General features: G+C 40.3%; 1 protein-coding gene across 1 annotated transcript; it reads right to left on the reverse strand.

Annotated features, from left to right (window-relative positions):
* Positions 1 to 10,734: 10,734 nt before the first annotated feature.
* On the reverse strand, positions 10,735 to 15,392 carry LOC140244177 (monocarboxylate transporter 9-like). Its single transcript, XM_072323810.1, has 3 exons — positions 15,095 to 15,392; positions 11,929 to 13,101; positions 10,735 to 10,862 (listed from the first exon to the last, which is right to left on the reverse strand). The coding sequence occupies exons 1-3, from the start codon at positions 15,390 to 15,392 to the stop codon at positions 10,735 to 10,737; spliced, it is 1,599 nt and encodes a 532-aa protein (XP_072179911.1).
* Positions 15,393 to 17,396: the final 2,004 nt, after the last annotated feature.

Here is a 17,396-nt window from a genome sequence, read left to right on the forward strand (position 1 = left end):
TACCTGAAAGAAGCAAAATCTGGGCCTTGTAAAACTGGTCGTCAACATCCATCCCATGTGCATCTCCACGATCAACACCTTCACCATCGCTTGATTTCTGGACCCATTTGGTCCAATATAGTTTGCTCGGATTATTTGTCGCCTGACAGCAATAATTGATAGCTTATGTCTTTCGTTTCCACAATCGCCAGTTCGTGGTCATCCCGAAATTTCACGTAAGCATAACGAAACTTCATGTTGTCGAGTTTGGTCCTCAATGTGGCCGTGATGGCAAGAATGGATCAAAAATACCGGTAATGAAATTGATCTGATCTGATTCTAACAATAGATCATACAATCAAATTTCACTGCTTACCTGAAAGAAGCAAAATCTGGGCCTTGTAAAACTGGTCGTCAACGTCCATCCCATCTTCCTCTCCTTGATCAACACCTTCACCATCGTTTGATTTCTGGACCCATTTGGTCCAATATTGCTTGCTCGGATTATGTGTCGCTTGACACAAATAATTGCTTGCTTATGTCTTTCGTTTCCATAATCGCCAGTTCGTGGTCATCCCGAAATTTCACGTAGGCATAACGAAACTTCATGTTGTCGAGGTCGGTCCTCAATGTGGCCGTGATGGCAAGAATGGATCAAAAATACCGGTAATGAAATTGATCTGATCTGATTCTAACAATAGATCATATAATCAAATTTCACTGCTTACCTGAAAGAAGCAAAATCTGGGCCTTGTAAAACTGGTCGTCAACGTCCATCCCATCTTCCTCTCCACAATCAACACCTTCACCATCGCTTGATTTCTGGACCCATTTGGTCCAATATTGCTTGCTCGAATTATTTGTCGCCTGACACCAATAATTGATTGCTTATGTCTTTCGTTTCTACAATCGCTAGTTCGTGGTCATCCCGAAATTTCACGTAGGCATAACGAAACTTCATGTTGTCGAGGTCGGTCCTCAATGTGGCCGTGATGGCGAGAATGGATCAAAAATACCGGTAATGAAATTGATCTGATCTGATGCTAATAATAGATCGCATTATCGAATCGCACTGCCTACCTGAAAGAAGCAAAATCTGGGCCTTGTAAAACTGGTCGTCAACATCCATCCCATGTGCATCTCCACGATCAACACCTTCACCATCGCTTGATTTCTGGACCCATTTGGTCCAATATAGTTTGCTCGGATTATTTGTCGCCTGACACCAATAATTGATAGCTTATGTCTTTCGTTTCCACAATCGCCAGTTCGTGGTCATCCGGAAATTTCACGTAAGCATAACGAAACTTCATGTTGTCGAGGTTGGTTCTCAATGTGGCCGTGATGGCAAGAATGGATCAAAAATACCGGTAATGAAATTGATCTGATCTGATTCTAACAATAGATCATATAATCAAATTTCACTGCTTACCTGAAAGAAGCAAAATCTGGGCCTTGTAAAACTGGTCGTCAACGTCCATCCCATCTTCCTCTCCTCGATCAACACCTTCACCATCGTTTGATTTCTGGACCCATTTGGTCCAATATTGCTTGCTCGGATTATGTGTCGCTTGACACAAATAATTGATTGCTTATGTCTTTCATTTCCATAATCGCCAGTTCGTGGTCATCCCGAAATTTCACGTAGGCATAACGAAACTTCATGTTGTCGAGGTCGGTCCTCAATGTGACCGTGATGGCGAGAATGGATCAAAAATACCGGTAATGAAATTGATCTGATCTGATGCTAATAATAGATCGCATTATCGAATCGCACTGCCTACCTGAAAGAAGCAAAATCTGGGCCTTGTAAAACTGGTCATCAACGTCCATCCCATGTGCATCTCCACGATCAACATCTTCACCATCGCTTGATTTCTGGACCCATTTGGTCCAATATACACGTGTAGTTTGCTCGGATTATTTGTCACCTGACAGCAATAATTGATTGCTTATGTCTTTCGTTTCTACAATCGCTAGTTCGTGGTCATCCCGAAATTTCACGTAGGCATAACGAAACTTCATGTTGTCGAGGTCGGTCCTCAATGTGGCCGTGATGGCGAGAATGGATCAAAAATACCGGTAATGAAATTGATCTGATCTGATGCTAATAATAGATCGCATTATCGAATCGCACTGCCTACCTGAAAGAAGCAAAATCTGGGCCTTGTAAAACTGGTCGTCAACATCCATCCCATGTGCATCTCCACGATCAACACCTTCACCATCGCTTGATTTCTGGACCCATTTGGTCCAATATAGTTTGCTCGGATTATTTGTCGCCTGACACCAATAATTGATAGCTTATGTCTTTCGTTTCCACAATCGCCAGTTCGTGGTCATCCCGAAATTTCACGTAAGCATAACGAAACTTCATGTTGTCGAGGTTGGTCCTCAATGTGGCCGTGATGGCAAGAATGGATCAAAAATACCGGTAATGAAATTGATCTGATCTGATTCTAACAATAGATCATATAATCAAATTTCACTGCTTACCTGAAAGAAGCAAAATCTGGGCCTTGTAAAACTGGTCGTCAACGTCCATCCCATCTTCCTCTCCACGATCAACACCTTCACCATCGCTTGATTTCTGGACCCATTTGGTCCAATATTGCTTGCTCGAATTATTTGTCGCCTGACACCAATAATTGATTGCTTATGTCTTTCGTTTCTACAATCGCTAGTTCGTGGTCATCCCGAAATTTCACGTAGGCATAACGAAACTTCATGTTGTCGAGGTCGGTCCTCAATGTGGCCGTGATGGCGAGAATGGATCAAAAATACCGGTAATGAAATTGATCTGATCTGATGCTAATAATAGATCGCATTATCGAATCGCACTGCCTACCTGAAAGAAGCAAAATCTGGGCCTTGTAAAACTGGTCGTCAACATCCATCCCATGTGCATCTCCACGATCAACACCTTCACCATCGCTTGATTTCTGGACCCATTTGGTCCAATATAGTTTGCTCGGATTATTTGTCGCCTGACACCAATAATTGATAGCTTATGTCTTTCGTTTCCACAATCGCCAGTTCGTGGTCATCCGGAAATTTCACGTAAGCATAACGAAACTTCATGTTGTTGAGGTTGGTTCTCAATGTGGCCGTGATGGCAAGAATGGATCAAAAATACCGGTAATGAAATTGATCTGATCTGATTCTAACAATAGATCATATAATCAAATTTCACTGCTTACTGTAAAAGTGGATATTTTCGCGCGACTAATTTTTCGCGCTTGGCCAGGTCAGAAGAGTTTCGCGTGTTTTTAATTCCGCGGAATCTAGACATCACGCACAGGGACATATGGCAATCAAAAATATTCGCGGGATTTTATTTTCGCGCTAGTTTCTGGTTGTGCGAAATGCGCGAAAATTTCAACACCGCGAAAATTTCCACTTTTACAGTACCTGAAAGAAGCAAAATCTGGGCCTTGTAAAACTGGTCGTCAACGTCCATCCCATCTTCCTCTCCTCGATCAACACCTTCACCATCGTTTGATTTCTGGACCCATTTGGTCCAATATTGCTTGCTCGGATTATGTGTCGCTTGACACAAATAATTGATTGCTTATGTCTTTCGTTTCCATAATCGCCAGTTCGTGGTCATCCCGAAATTTCACGTAGGCATAACGAAACTTCATGTTGTCGAGGTCGGTCCTCAATGTGACCGTGATGGCGAGAATGGATCAAAAATACCGGTAATGAAATTGATCTGATCTGATGCTAATAATAGATCGCATTATCGAATCGCACTGCCTACCTGAAAGAAGCAAAATCTGGGCCTTGTAAAACTGGTCGTCAACGTCCATCCCATGTGCATCTCCACGATCAACATCTTCACCATCGCTTGATTTCTGGACCCATTTGGTCCAATATAGTTTGCTCGGATTATTTGTCGCCTGACAGCAATAATTGATTGCTTATGTCTTTCGTTTCTACAATCGCTAGTTCATGGTCATCCCGAAATTTCACGTAAGCATAACGAAACTTCATGTTGTCGAGGTTGGTTCTCAATGTGGCCGTGATGGCAAGAATGGATCAAAAATACCGGTAATGAAATTGATCTGATCTGATTCTAACAATAGATCATATAATCAAATTTCACTGCTTACCTGAAAGAAGCAAAATCTGGGCCTTGTAAAACTGGTCGTCAACGTCCATCCCATCTTCCTCTCCACAATCAACACCTTCACCATTTGTCGCCTGACATCAATAATTGATAGCTTATGTCTTTCGTTTCCACAATCGCCAGTTCGTGGTCATCCGGAAATTTCACGTAAGCATAACGAAACTTCATGTTGTCGAGGTTGGTTCTCAATGTGGCCGTGATGGCAAGAATGGATCAAAAATACCGGTAATGAAATTGATCTGATCTGATTCTAACAATAGATCATATAATCAAATTTCACTGCTTACCTGAAAGAAGCAAAATCTGGGCCTTGTAAAACTGGTCGTCAACGTCCATCCCATCTTCCTCTCCTCGATCAACACCTTCACCATCGTTTGATTTCTGGACCCATTTGGTCCAATATTGCTTGCTCCGATTATGTGTCGCTTGACACAAATAATTGATTGCTTATGTCTTTCGTTTCCATAATCGCCAGTTCGTGGTCATCCCGAAATTTCACGTAGGCATAACGAAACTTCATGTTGTCGAGGTTGGTCCTCAATGTGGCCATGATGGCGAGAATGGATCAAAAATACCGGTAATGAAATTGATCTGATCTGATTCTAACAATAGATCATATAATCAAATTTCACTGCTTACCTGAAAGAAGCAAAATCTGGGCCTTGTAAAACTGGTCGTCAACGTCCATCCCATCTTCCTCTCCACGATCAACACCTTCACCATCGCTTGATTTCTGGACCCATTTGGTCCAATATTGCTTGCTCGAATTATTTGTCGCCTGAAACCAATAATTGATTGCTTATGTCTTTCGTTTCTACAATCGCTAGTTCGTGGTCATCCCGAAATTTCACGTAGGCATAACGAAACTTCATGTTGTCGAGGTCGGTCCTCAATGTGGCCGTGATGGCAAGAATGGATCAAAAATACCGGTAATGAAATTGATCTGATCTGATTCTAACAATAGATCATATAATCAAATTTCACTGCTTACCTGAAAGAAGCAAAATCTGGGCCTTGTAAAACTGGTCGTCAACGTCCATCCCATCTTCCTCTCCACGATCAACACCTTCACCATCGCTTGATTTCTGGACCCATTTGGTCCAATATTGCTTGCTCGAATTATTTGTCGCCTGACACCAATAATTGATCGCTTATGTCTTTCGTTTCTACTATCGCTAGTTCGTGGTCATCCCGAAATTTCACGTAGGCATAACGAAACTTCATGTTGTCGAGGTTGGTCCTCAATGTGACCGTGATGGCGAGAATGGATCAAAAATACCGGTAATGAAATTGATCTGATCTGATGCTAATAATAGATCGCATTATCGAATCGCACTGCCTACCTGAAAGAAGCAAAATCTGGGCCTTGTAAAACTGGTCGTCAACATCCATCCCATGTGCATCTCCACGATCAACACCTTCACCATCGCTTGATTTCTGGACCCATTTGGTCCAATATAGTTTGCTCGGATTATTTGTCGCCTGACACCAATAATTGATAGCTTATGTCTTTCGTTTCCACAATCGCCAGTTCGTGGTCATCCCGAAATTTCACGTAAGCATAACGAAACTTCATGTTGTCGAGGTTGGTCCTCAATGTGGCCGTGATGGCAAGAATGGATCAAAAATACCAGTAATGAAATTGTGCAGAAAGTGAACGAGACAGAATAGAAGATTGACAATTAAGGCAATAAAGAGAAGCTCGGTGGTAGACAGTTGATCAAATATGCCTGTTCATTTAAGCAATGTGTAAGCCAAAACGAATGAGCTTGCTCAAATGTTGCTCTTTTAGCTGATCTTTTACTTCGTTGTGCAGGAGAATATCCTGAATTTGAGTGACAGGGTATCTCACACGTACACAATCCATTCTGAGGTGATAATAGGTCGGAACAAGACTCGGCCTTCTCCTCAATTCTCCACTATTCTTGTCTATCCACTCGCAGAAATCTAGCTTTCGTAAGACTATGTCCTGTGATGGATCATTCATTTCTTCCTCAAATTTTGTCTTACATCCATAACATCGGCTTATGAGACCCACCTTCCTAGCCACAAAAAAATGGCTGGGCGGTACAAGGTGTTCTGATTACTTTTGTTACTCCACAATCGATTGTATTATTAGCACCCCTGCGTTTAGTTGCCTGTTTTCTCCCGCTGTTTGCACACTGCCTCTGCAAGGCCTTTTTTACAAGGCTTACGGTTGACACACTTTTCTTGGAATTGATCGAAACAAGAAATTCTGCAAGAAGGCCTTTAGTTTCAGCTACTGCTCACTCGTTCTTGCAGATTTTTAGAGGCAATAATAGATACCGCGACCGCAACAAGTCTTACCACCATTAACCACGCCGCCTAATTACGTTTGACAGTTTTTTATTGTTTGTTTTGGTACTTTGTTTTGTTTTGTTTTTCGGATTAGAAGCAAGCGCAACACAATTTGATAAATGATTCAGCAAATTACATGGGACGTTTAGATCCTATGACTGACATAAATTTGCATAAATTAACATAATTAACTCAGAATTCTGTGTAGACGTTTGATAGCTCCTTCAATGCCCTATCAGATAAAACAAATAGGACGAAAATCTACTGTAAAATGTCTTGAAAAGTAGCATTTTTATGTTTTTTGAGAAATTTCCATAAGGCCTAATCAAGTTCAGAATTATGTAAAGTTTGGTAGCTCCCAACAAGCTCTATCAGATAAAACAAACAATCGATTAGAAGTAGCATTTGTGTGTGTGTGTGTGTGTGTGTGTGTGTTTGAAGAAATTGCCACACACGTATCTTGTAGAAATAGACCTCCGGAACACTTCCTCTAGGGAATATAACTGGAGGTTGACGAGAGCTGGACGGTGGTTATTAATTTAATCTATTTATTTAATTAAAACACTTGGTGGTTTTAATGTGATTTTTGAAGTTTTGGTTTGATGTGGAATCAATGGCAGTCTGGGGTAGCCTGTTCCAGGCGGAGATTACTTCTGGGAAGAACGACTGTTGGTGTGGCTTGGATGTGTAATGGTTTATCTGGAACTGCTTTGTATGCGAGCGTCTTGATCTGCTAACTTTAGGTCTTGTGTAGTTTTCCGGATTGATGTCTATTTCCCCCGTGAACATCTTGTGAAATGTAATGAGTCGGTGGTCCTGGCGTCTTTGTTCCAAAGTTTCCCACTTAAGATCTTTTAACATGTCGTTGACACTGGCATGCTTTCTATAATCACCTTTAACAGATCTAGCAGCCCGTCGTTGAACTTGCTGGAGAATTTCTCTATTTATTTGGGTTCCCGGGTTCCAGACTGATGTAGCATATTCGAGGTGAGGTCGGATGATGGTTTTATACAGATTTTCTTTAACTGTCTTGGAACAATGTGAGAAATTTCTCTGAGTGAAATTCAGCATTTTTGTAGCCTTTGCGGCTGCATGCTGGGTTTGTTTATCCCATTTTAGGTTGTTTTGCAGGATGACTCCCAAATACTTGTCTTCCTTGATTTCTTCAAGTTTTTCACCAAGCATTGAGTAATCAGCACTCCCTGGTTGCCTCTTTCTAGATATTCTAAGGACTTTACATTTTGATACATGTGGCAACTGGATGTGTATTGGGAAGATGCCATGCAAAAACTCGGTGCTGGACTGCCATCAGCTGAACCATGTGATAGTCTTTCCAATAGTTCTCTCTTGTAGGGTGTCTTGCTCTAACCACCATGTCAGCGTTATCCATCACAAGTTGGTAACTGCTTGTTCGGGTAGCATTCAACTCATCTATCTTTTCTGTGTCACACATTGTTTTGAAGACTCTATATTTTTTCACTGTCTTCATGAACCTCCAGAGCCCGCTGCTTACGGGGTGCAGCATAGTCTTTGCCGCATTCTGTTTGGATTCTAAGTGTTCTATCTTATGACGAGCTAATTCCTTTGGCATTCAATCTTCTGAAAGTAGATTTTTTTGCAGCAACTTCCTTCAAAGTCAGGGCATTCAGAGCTTGATGAGCATTCATATTCTGGCTTCTGCAATTCAGCAGTACACTTGCAGCAATTATCACTCTTGGCTGCAGGCTTTCTTTGGTTTTTCTGATGTTTCTTTTAAGGTTAATTGCTTGGTCCGCCACCACCAAGAAGCTACTCTAAAGCTGTCTCCCCCTAACCAAAATGGGTCTCTCTTCACAGCCTGCTATTGGTATTTCGATACATTTGGCAACGCACACAACATTAAGAAAGAGGCCAGTGGTGGCCTTCAGCTCTATCAGTTTGCACTTTCAGCTTTTGATGATACAGGTATAATGAGGCAGGGATGATAGATGCTTCTGCTCCCGTGTCTACAATGCAACCGACTTCCGTCCCCCAGTCAATGCAGTACAAAAGGAGCTCTTTGCCACGAGACGTTCAGCTTATTTGCTCATAGATGCTATTTTATCCATCACCACACCTCCTGGGTTAGATTCGGGACGAGTTAATGGTATTGGTGTTCCAGAGATGGCTCCCGTATCTTTCGTTGGACCTGTTTTGTTTGCATGCCTGCAGTACACTTTAGTGGCAAATCATTTCTTCTGTACATGTCAGCCTTATGTGTCCCTTCTTCAGACAATTGCAGCAGGTAAGCTCTGGTCTATCTGTCCCAGCAGGTGGTCTTGCACCGGAAGACTGAGCTTTGAACTTTTTGTCAGTTGGGCAACATCTTTCTTTAAATCTGATCCCTAGTTCCCTCTGGAAGTCCAGGCCATTCTTTCCTGCCACTGAGTAAGACCCATGTCAACTCTCTGTGAAAAGACTTCTTGTACACAAAGTATGCGAACTGGTTCTTGATCTTGGAAGAAGTTCAAGACCTCCTCTCATTTCCATTTTATTCATTAAGCTCATTTTGATCTTCCTCAATTCTCCTTGAACCCACTGTTGTCGAGCTCCTTGAACAAATCTCCCCGTCAGGGACCTATTCTTGACTGCATCCTCTCTCATCGATAACCAAAGGTTGCAATGCCCCATTAACTCCCCAGAAACTTGTTACTTCATCCCTTTCTCTCCCTCTTTGTGCTCAATATATATATCATTCCAGCTTACACTAAGTGATCCCTCTCTCAGTCCACAACTTTTATACTCTGTATGTTGTAAGTCATATTCAATGAAACATTCACTTAAAATTGTTTCTCCAAAGATTTCAACAATTTACCAATTCTCATGGCACTATGTTTTACCCCCTCCCTGGTTTTACAGGGCGATGTAACTTCATTTAGTTAGTCCTCCTCCATAGAGCAAGCAGGATCTGCCACATCATCAGGGGTGTGCCTACTCCTGACCTGCCACATCATCAGGAGTGGGCACACTATTGACTTAACCCTCCCAGCTGGTCCCTATCAGTGCAACCTCCATGCACTCTCCAGACGCTGCTCAGACCTTTTTCTACGTTTATCTAAAGCATATCGTCAGTGATATCCACTGTAGAGCCCGGTCCATGTCTATGTATTCCACTCCCAGTGTAAGGTGAATATCAAGAAATGGCCAAACTGAGGTCCCATATTGTTCAATTGAATATAACAAAGACACAAACATTAAATTCTGTCCCTTGATATCAAGGAAAGTTCATTGACCTTTTAAACTTTGGCCTCCTCGGATTTACTCGTATTCGAACTCGACCTGCACTTTTAGGTTATGTACTTGTGGTGTGAGTTTGATAGTCCTTACAACTCAAACCAGTGGAAAGTTATTGAGAGTACACCACATTGTGGAAGATGCCGTCACCAACGAAGACGACGGAAAAGGACGCCTACGCAGGCGAGACATAATGACTTTGGAAAATGATAATGAAATAACATAACATCGAATTGAATTTTAACACAATGTAACTATTAAAATAATCATAATCATGGCTTGCAAACATGGATATATACAAAATTGTACTTGAAATTACATAGTACTACATTGTTGAAATTGTGTGAGCATAACAAAACACACATGATAAAGACACAAGGAGAGTGATGTAAACATAAAAATATCCACTTTAATTCTGAATCGACATGTTTTGTATATCAAGATAAAAATGCACCAATTATCACATTTATGTGATCCTTTTAGCCTGCATATAAACACAAAACTAAGTTACCATATCTTACGATACCTCTCTTGAGTGCACATTTAAAGAGTTACATAAGTATTGAGGATGGTACTATAACATGTTGTGCAATAACGGAATTGAATGATGTACACTTTTGTTTCCAATGTGTTGATTGTATTAAAAATAGGGTAATACTTAGGTACATTAAAAAAAAAAAAACTGTTATATAATATATAGATCCTGTTCACTTTTGAGATGATAGATGGTGAAGCACATCTTGGTGCCCTGTATAAAAGTATACATGTACATGTAGTTTGATTGGATTAAAAACCCATTAAAATACATACGACACACATCTCCTCTCGTCTGTTTTCTTGTCTTGTCTGTGGCCATTGCTCCTGCTACAATGTTATAACATACATGTACAATGTATATATATATATATATATATATATATATATATGTATATATATATATATATATATATATATATATATGTAATATATATATATATATATATATATAATATTTATTTATATATTCTGTATGTACAGATATATATTATATATATATCATATATATATAATGATTATTTCCTTGATTTTCGACGTAGTGACCACGTGAATGAAAGAGCGACCAGCAAGCCTCCCAGAATGTCGGTGACACCTAGCACACTGAAGGACACGTCGTATGACTGAGTTGCATCGAATACAGACCCTGTAAAGGGGGAAGGGGATAAGAGCAATATTTTTGCATCACTGTAATAATGTTGAAACTCCGAGGAACTTAAAAAGAGGCAGGGAAAGACCGATTTCGTTGCCTTATCTTTTCAGTTGCATTCAACAAATCACTGACCCCAAGAATATGATAATAATAATAATAAAAATGATAATGATAACAAATAGTAATTATAATAACAATAATAATGATAGTAATAATAATAACAGATAATAATAATAATACTAATGATAATAATAATACATGAAATGGGGTCTTGGTTACTTGTCAAGGTGATAACAGAAACGTGGAGAGATATATTTCTTTTTTTTCATTGCATTGTTTTGTTTTTGTTTGTTTGTTTACTTTTCATTGATAGATTTAACCGTGATCAACGAGTCTCTATGCAGGATGTAGGATTACCTGCATGTTTGTACTTGTGTCGGTTCTAGTCGAGCAGTAATTTGATTTACGTTGCTTTCATCTTTCGTGTTTCATACACTTCAACAACTGATTTTAAACAACGTAGTGTAGCAGTTATGATAATGCCTGGACACTGCCCACGTGGCACAGGATTACCAATGTCGACATTATTTGCAAAGCAAATTCTAGAATGATTCTAAAGTCCAGTGGACGCAGTGGGCAGGCACATGTACTTGTCAGCTGTTTGACAGCTTTTCCAGAAGTGATTATTGATCAGTCTTTTATAACCCAATAGATCAATGAAATTAAGAATAAAGACAAGAAAAGGAGTACACAATGAATGAAATTACGTGCTCATGGATCGTATGATGTTTGATAGTCATGAAATATGCTTTTTCGTATTGGCCTACGATAATAGAAGAGTGTGGAATTTACAACATAGGCCCATGTAGAAATGATTTAAACCTCTAATTTTGATGTATTTTTTCCTATCTTTTTCATTTTTTTGAATGCAGATGGCACTGCCAATAGTTCTGATTCTCCTTATACAAAGCATGCACTGTAACTGCACAAAATGAATTCCGGCTTTATGTATTATGACATGCATGTACAACATGTAGTTGAATGACCTACATACACTCACCTAAAATGGCTCCGCCGATTGGTGAGCCAATTCCCTCAGTGAAAAATATCAACGCTGCTGCGGCCTTGTAATGATCAATCCCCACAGCTTCTTTCAAAAGGATGAGCACAGAGGACGCCTTCCCTCCGAGGGTCAGTCCGTTGACGAAGGCCAAGCTTGTTAACAGCCAGAACGACTCGGCCAAGAGATTGGCGAAGAAGGCACCAGCAGAAAGAAGGCAGAAGATTAAGTTAAGACATTCAATATGCATCCATCGCCGAGATGCGAGCAATCCAAACCCCACCCTCCCCAAAGCGTCCCCGATGCCACCAGCAAGAGATACATAGACCGACTTTTCTCCCAGGCCCTTTGCCTGAACGTTAGGTATGGCGAACTGGATGAGGCCGTTATAGGTCATTCCGAAGAAGACTGAATAGATGCCTAAGACAATAAGAAGAGGGTGCTCTCGGAATAGCTGAAGCTCAAATGTCTTAACAATAAAGGTGAAGACACGACAGAGGACAAATGTAGATGATTTGTCTTCATCTTGTTCGCTGTGTGAAGAGGTTCTCAAGTTGACATCTTCTGTGCATTTACATTCTGATGGATCGTCAAGGCCTTGCCCGCACACTTCCTCTCTCATGCTTATACTATCGTCAGGAGTTTCCGACAAGTTACAGATATCAAAGACGTTTTGCTGCTTCTCACTCTGATCAGCATCAACCAGAGAGGGTTGGTTCTCCCTTATTATTTCTGCATTAGTCGCATTATTTTCTACTTGTTCGTCATCTTCGAAAACAATATTTGTGTGCTCCCCGTTGTCCTCCATTGTGTCGAAAGTTTCGTCATCCGTTGGCGTTGCAGTCTGACTCGAGGTGACATTTGATCCAGCTTCTGTGTTTGGTTCGAAATCATTCGAATCCAGTTTCACTTCTGTTAAACTTTCCTCGGCCGCCGGGTTCGCGGGTCGAAGCAGGGCGCCGACCACGACCGAGTGCATGGTGAGCGCCCCGAGGAGGAGGACGGCTCCTCGCCAACCGAAGCTCTCGAAGAACACCTCGAAAAGGATGGGAAGAACCATCAAACCAACAGCTCCTCCGCATAGACTGATACCGGAAGCAAATTCGAACAGGTCAGGAAAGTAGTGGGCGGGGCTGGAGTTGGAAATCAGGATGACGTTACTGAAGCCAAGTCCTGCAAATTTTAAAGGAAATTCACACAGTTCCAAATAAAGATAGCAAAACAAGGAAAGTATTAATCTTTCGGGGCTTCGGTAGGTATGATTTCAGTGTATTTCTGTTATCATTGTTGTTAATTTTATACATTCATTATAAATTTTTGGACATAATATTCATTGGTCAATATCGCCTTTTGGTTTTGGTCATGATGAGCCCATTTCAAGTAAATAAGGAGGAGACTATGAAGATGAAATGAGTTGGAGTTAAATTGCACTGTGTTTTTTTTTGTGTGTGTGTGTGTAACTGAAATTGACAATGAAACAACTGAAAAAATGATATGGCAAATTCTAAGTTTTGAGGATAAGTTGAATTTAGATTTAAAGAAAGCATACTGAATTACAAAATCAGCTCATCAAACGAACAAACAAGCAAAAACGGAAGTGGAAGCGACTGTAGAGGTGACTAGTGAAGAGTACAGTATAATTTCTTCATTAAAGAAATCCTGTTTGATGATTGGTCTAAAGGGATGATTGGAATCAGGAAAGGATATGACAAGCGCGTAAATATGTTTGTGTTCTGTTATATTCAATCTTTTCACAGACATGACAACTACAATTTCGGAATGTAATTGATTATTCATGACCCTACGTACCACACTAAGAAATACGGGTTCAAATTTGAACCCCAAAATTGTCGCTATACAACCACCCTATGGGGTGCATCTTTGCACCCCCAATAAGCAATTTGCACCCTTAGAAGTGCAATACGCTGAATTTTGAACCTGCAGGGGTGTGAATTTGTATCCTCAGTTTTGTGCTAATCAAGGGTGCAAACATGCACCATAAACATTAATACATTGTGAATTGAAAATTTGGACCATGAGTACCAAGGTTTTACTCGTAAGATCAAACTTACACTCTGATGGATATGTCTGCATCTTTGTAGGTACGACTACTAGTATGAATATTAAGAGATTTAATTTTCTACTTGCATAATAAAAGGTGCAATTGTGCACCCCAGGGTGCTGCTATATCGACAAATAGGGTGCAAATTTGAACCTTTATTTTTTAGTGTGTATCGCCTCATTCTTACATACTCATACTACTTTAACTATTTTCACGTTCGCTGCTTCTGACCGATTCTACCTGGCTTTCTGGCCTTCCAGAGTACAAAATGAAATGTAGAATCGCGAGTCTACATTATGTCAGTTTACAGTATCGTCCCGTGAACATGAATAAATTTTCCTTTCAGGAAATTGGAATCTTCAGCTTAGTAAGTTTGTCAATCATTCGACTCACCGAACATAAAGATGGAAGCGCCAAATTGGGGTCCCGTGCGAGCGAAAGAAGAAAAGATTAACCCCAACGACGCCAAAACCCCGCCCGTCATGACCAGCTGTCTCGTGCTAAATCTCTTCAGTAGTGGTGTGTTGAATGGGGCTGTGATACCAGAGTGTGTAATACACGAGAGTAGTGTACACTTTATCAAAGTTTAAAACTGTGACAACTTGTTCAAAGTCGCTCTGGCGCCTTTCCAATGAAGGCAAGGAATCGTGAGAAGGTGACTTCACAAAACTCACCACAGGTGACTTGGTGAGAACAAGTAGTGAAAAGTTCCGTCAACTTTTAATTGTTACAGTTCAGTTACAGTTTGCCTACCCATCCATTTAAACTATGTTTTGCGTTATTGTAAAAAAAAAAAGTGAGCTGCGCTGAATTCGCTTCCATATGCAAATGTCACATTGTTATTTTTTGGGAATAAAATGATATGAAACGAAAGTTGCATTCACGCCTACTCATCTGAAAGAAGACACATCTGGACGAATCTGCTTCTTCTTGTTACGTCCAATTTCTAACAGAAATACACATTGTCTTCGATATAATGAGGTATTACTGATACATTATAATTAGATATACATGTATATACATCGTCATACATTTTAATGTGCATGTATGAGACATTAGGACAAAACCGCTTAACTTTGAGAACTTTCACTAAATCCTTCTTACCTAGCCAGTACACGGCCCCGTGAGACAAGCTGATCATTGTGGCGACAAAAGTAGTGGAAGAATTCAGCTGAAAGGTGAGGTCATTCAAGATTAGACCCATCGATCGGATGACTCCGTTCTCAAGGAAAGAGTTGAGGGAAACTCCAGCAAGGATCAACCAGCGCTTCAGACCCTGACCGTGGACCTTGCCAGCTCGTTTCCCATGAGCCTTCTGCGAGTTGAACTCCCTTGAATGGTTGGCACCTCGCGATGACGACTTCTTCGAGCTCTCTGCTGATATCGATGAAAAGCGAAACATTTTTATTAAATCGTTAACATACCGAAAAACAACAATACACTTTAAAATTTACCATTAATAATCCTACACGGGTCTCCCTCTCAAAAGTAAATAAAGTAAATATATATGTTATCTCTGTCTTGTATGTTTTTGCTGTTGATGCTCTATCACTTTGAAGATTTTTGTAGTTTCTGTAGGTCCATTCTTTCTCCGGAAATGAAACAGTGGTCGTTTCTCCGAATATTAAACAGATTTTGTCATGTCAAAAATAAAATAGGGTTTGTAAAATCGAAAAAAAAAATGAATTTTTACAAATCGTTCATCAGAAAATGAATGGAGGCCCTTTAATTCAAAATTTGAATGAGATTTTACACGTGATTGTATAATATGTTATATTCTTTTATTTTATTCATCCTCGTTTGCTCTAAACGTAATGCGCCGTGGGTATAGATGGGATATTCTTCTCCCCCCCCCCCCCCCGTATTTGTCATTCTAGTCCTCGCTAAGGTGAGCATGTAGCTACCAGACGCCGTTCTCACGGCGTCTGGCTGTCTGGTCAGCCTAGACTACACGATATTTTCGTCGCGTCCCATTACGGACCGCCTTCAAGATCTGCTACGGCCTGCTACGTGCCGTCGGTTTTGTTGTGTTCACCCTGTTTTATTACGCCTTCAATGTTTCTCATTAGCACCGGGACTGCCGTGGCAAATCTTTGACAGTTTAAAAACCTGACACGGCATCCACGGTAATCACGGCCTGTCACACATGCCTTTTTCCTTCCCATGCATCGCGTTGTCTCATGTAAACCCCGTTTTGTCCATGGTGGCCTGAAACGTGACTGCTGTGGCCGCCGGGAACAACATTTAACTCAAGTTCACCAATGCAAAGCAATAGTATGATGATACATTATTAGGTATATTTTGCAATCCACGGTGAATTTCCCTCTGCTATACTTCGAGAATGAGAATCTTTAAGTCTCATTCAGTCTTTTGGGAAATTTTAGTTAAGGTGGAAGATGAGTCTGTTGTAACAATACACCTATATTACGACATTTTCTTTTCTCTGCTTAATGTCGGAATGCATTCCTTCAAAGTGAAATAAGATCTGCTACTCGGAGACAAAGAAAGAAAGTTATGATCGTGACGCCAAGGTTGACAACTTGTTGTACATTATCAGACCTTGGCAATTTAGGGCTTGAAGCTGTCCTCAAGCAAGCAAGCAAGCAAGCAAGCAAACAAACAAACAAACAAACAAACCACCTTCACACTCTCAATTCTTACGACCGCATTGAAGAAATCATTGTGTGATCAGTTGCAATTTACGCTGCTATAATGCCAGCCTTAAAATGGGGAAAAATCCTTACTTTATTCAGTGCTACTGTGGAGATTGTTTGTTTTGAACTGTACTATTGTGATATATACCATATATATTATAAACTTTCTTTTCAGCCTGACCACTGAAACTAAAGCCTGATTACTGGATTATTTTCCACCCACTGACTTTGGTTTACATGTACACATCTACCAGAATCATAATTCATGCAAGTGCATTAATTCATCGCAAAGTTCTTCATATTTTACAAACAAGGCCATTGATAAATCGTGTTATGATCACAATCAGTTTATCCGAAATATTGATACGACATATCATTTTGATCAAACATTTGATAATCAGGAAATCCATGATTAACGAATGGGCACAAATTTGAATCAAATTTTATTTTGACATACGAGGCGATAAATAACGTGCAATAATCATACCTGAATCCATGTTATCCTGTTGACAGCTGGTTAAAGTTTAAAAATACCGTCGACGAGAAATTGACGTATACAGCAGAACTGCGGTGGATGGCTTGATGGCTTGATGGTCCGCAACACTCAAAATTCTGGGACATGTCTAAATACATCTGGAAACATCAAAGCATTTATTTTTACGTAAAAAAAACCAATCCTTTCTCACTTGTTGTTGACGTTCGTGCCTTTTGAACTTTACTCTTAGTTATTTTCCTGGACTCATCCAAATTAA

The sequence above is a fragment of the Diadema setosum genome, chromosome 2 (assembly GCF_964275005.1).
Source record: "Diadema setosum chromosome 2, eeDiaSeto1, whole genome shotgun sequence".
Taxonomy (NCBI): domain Eukaryota; kingdom Metazoa; phylum Echinodermata; class Echinoidea; order Diadematoida; family Diadematidae; genus Diadema; species Diadema setosum.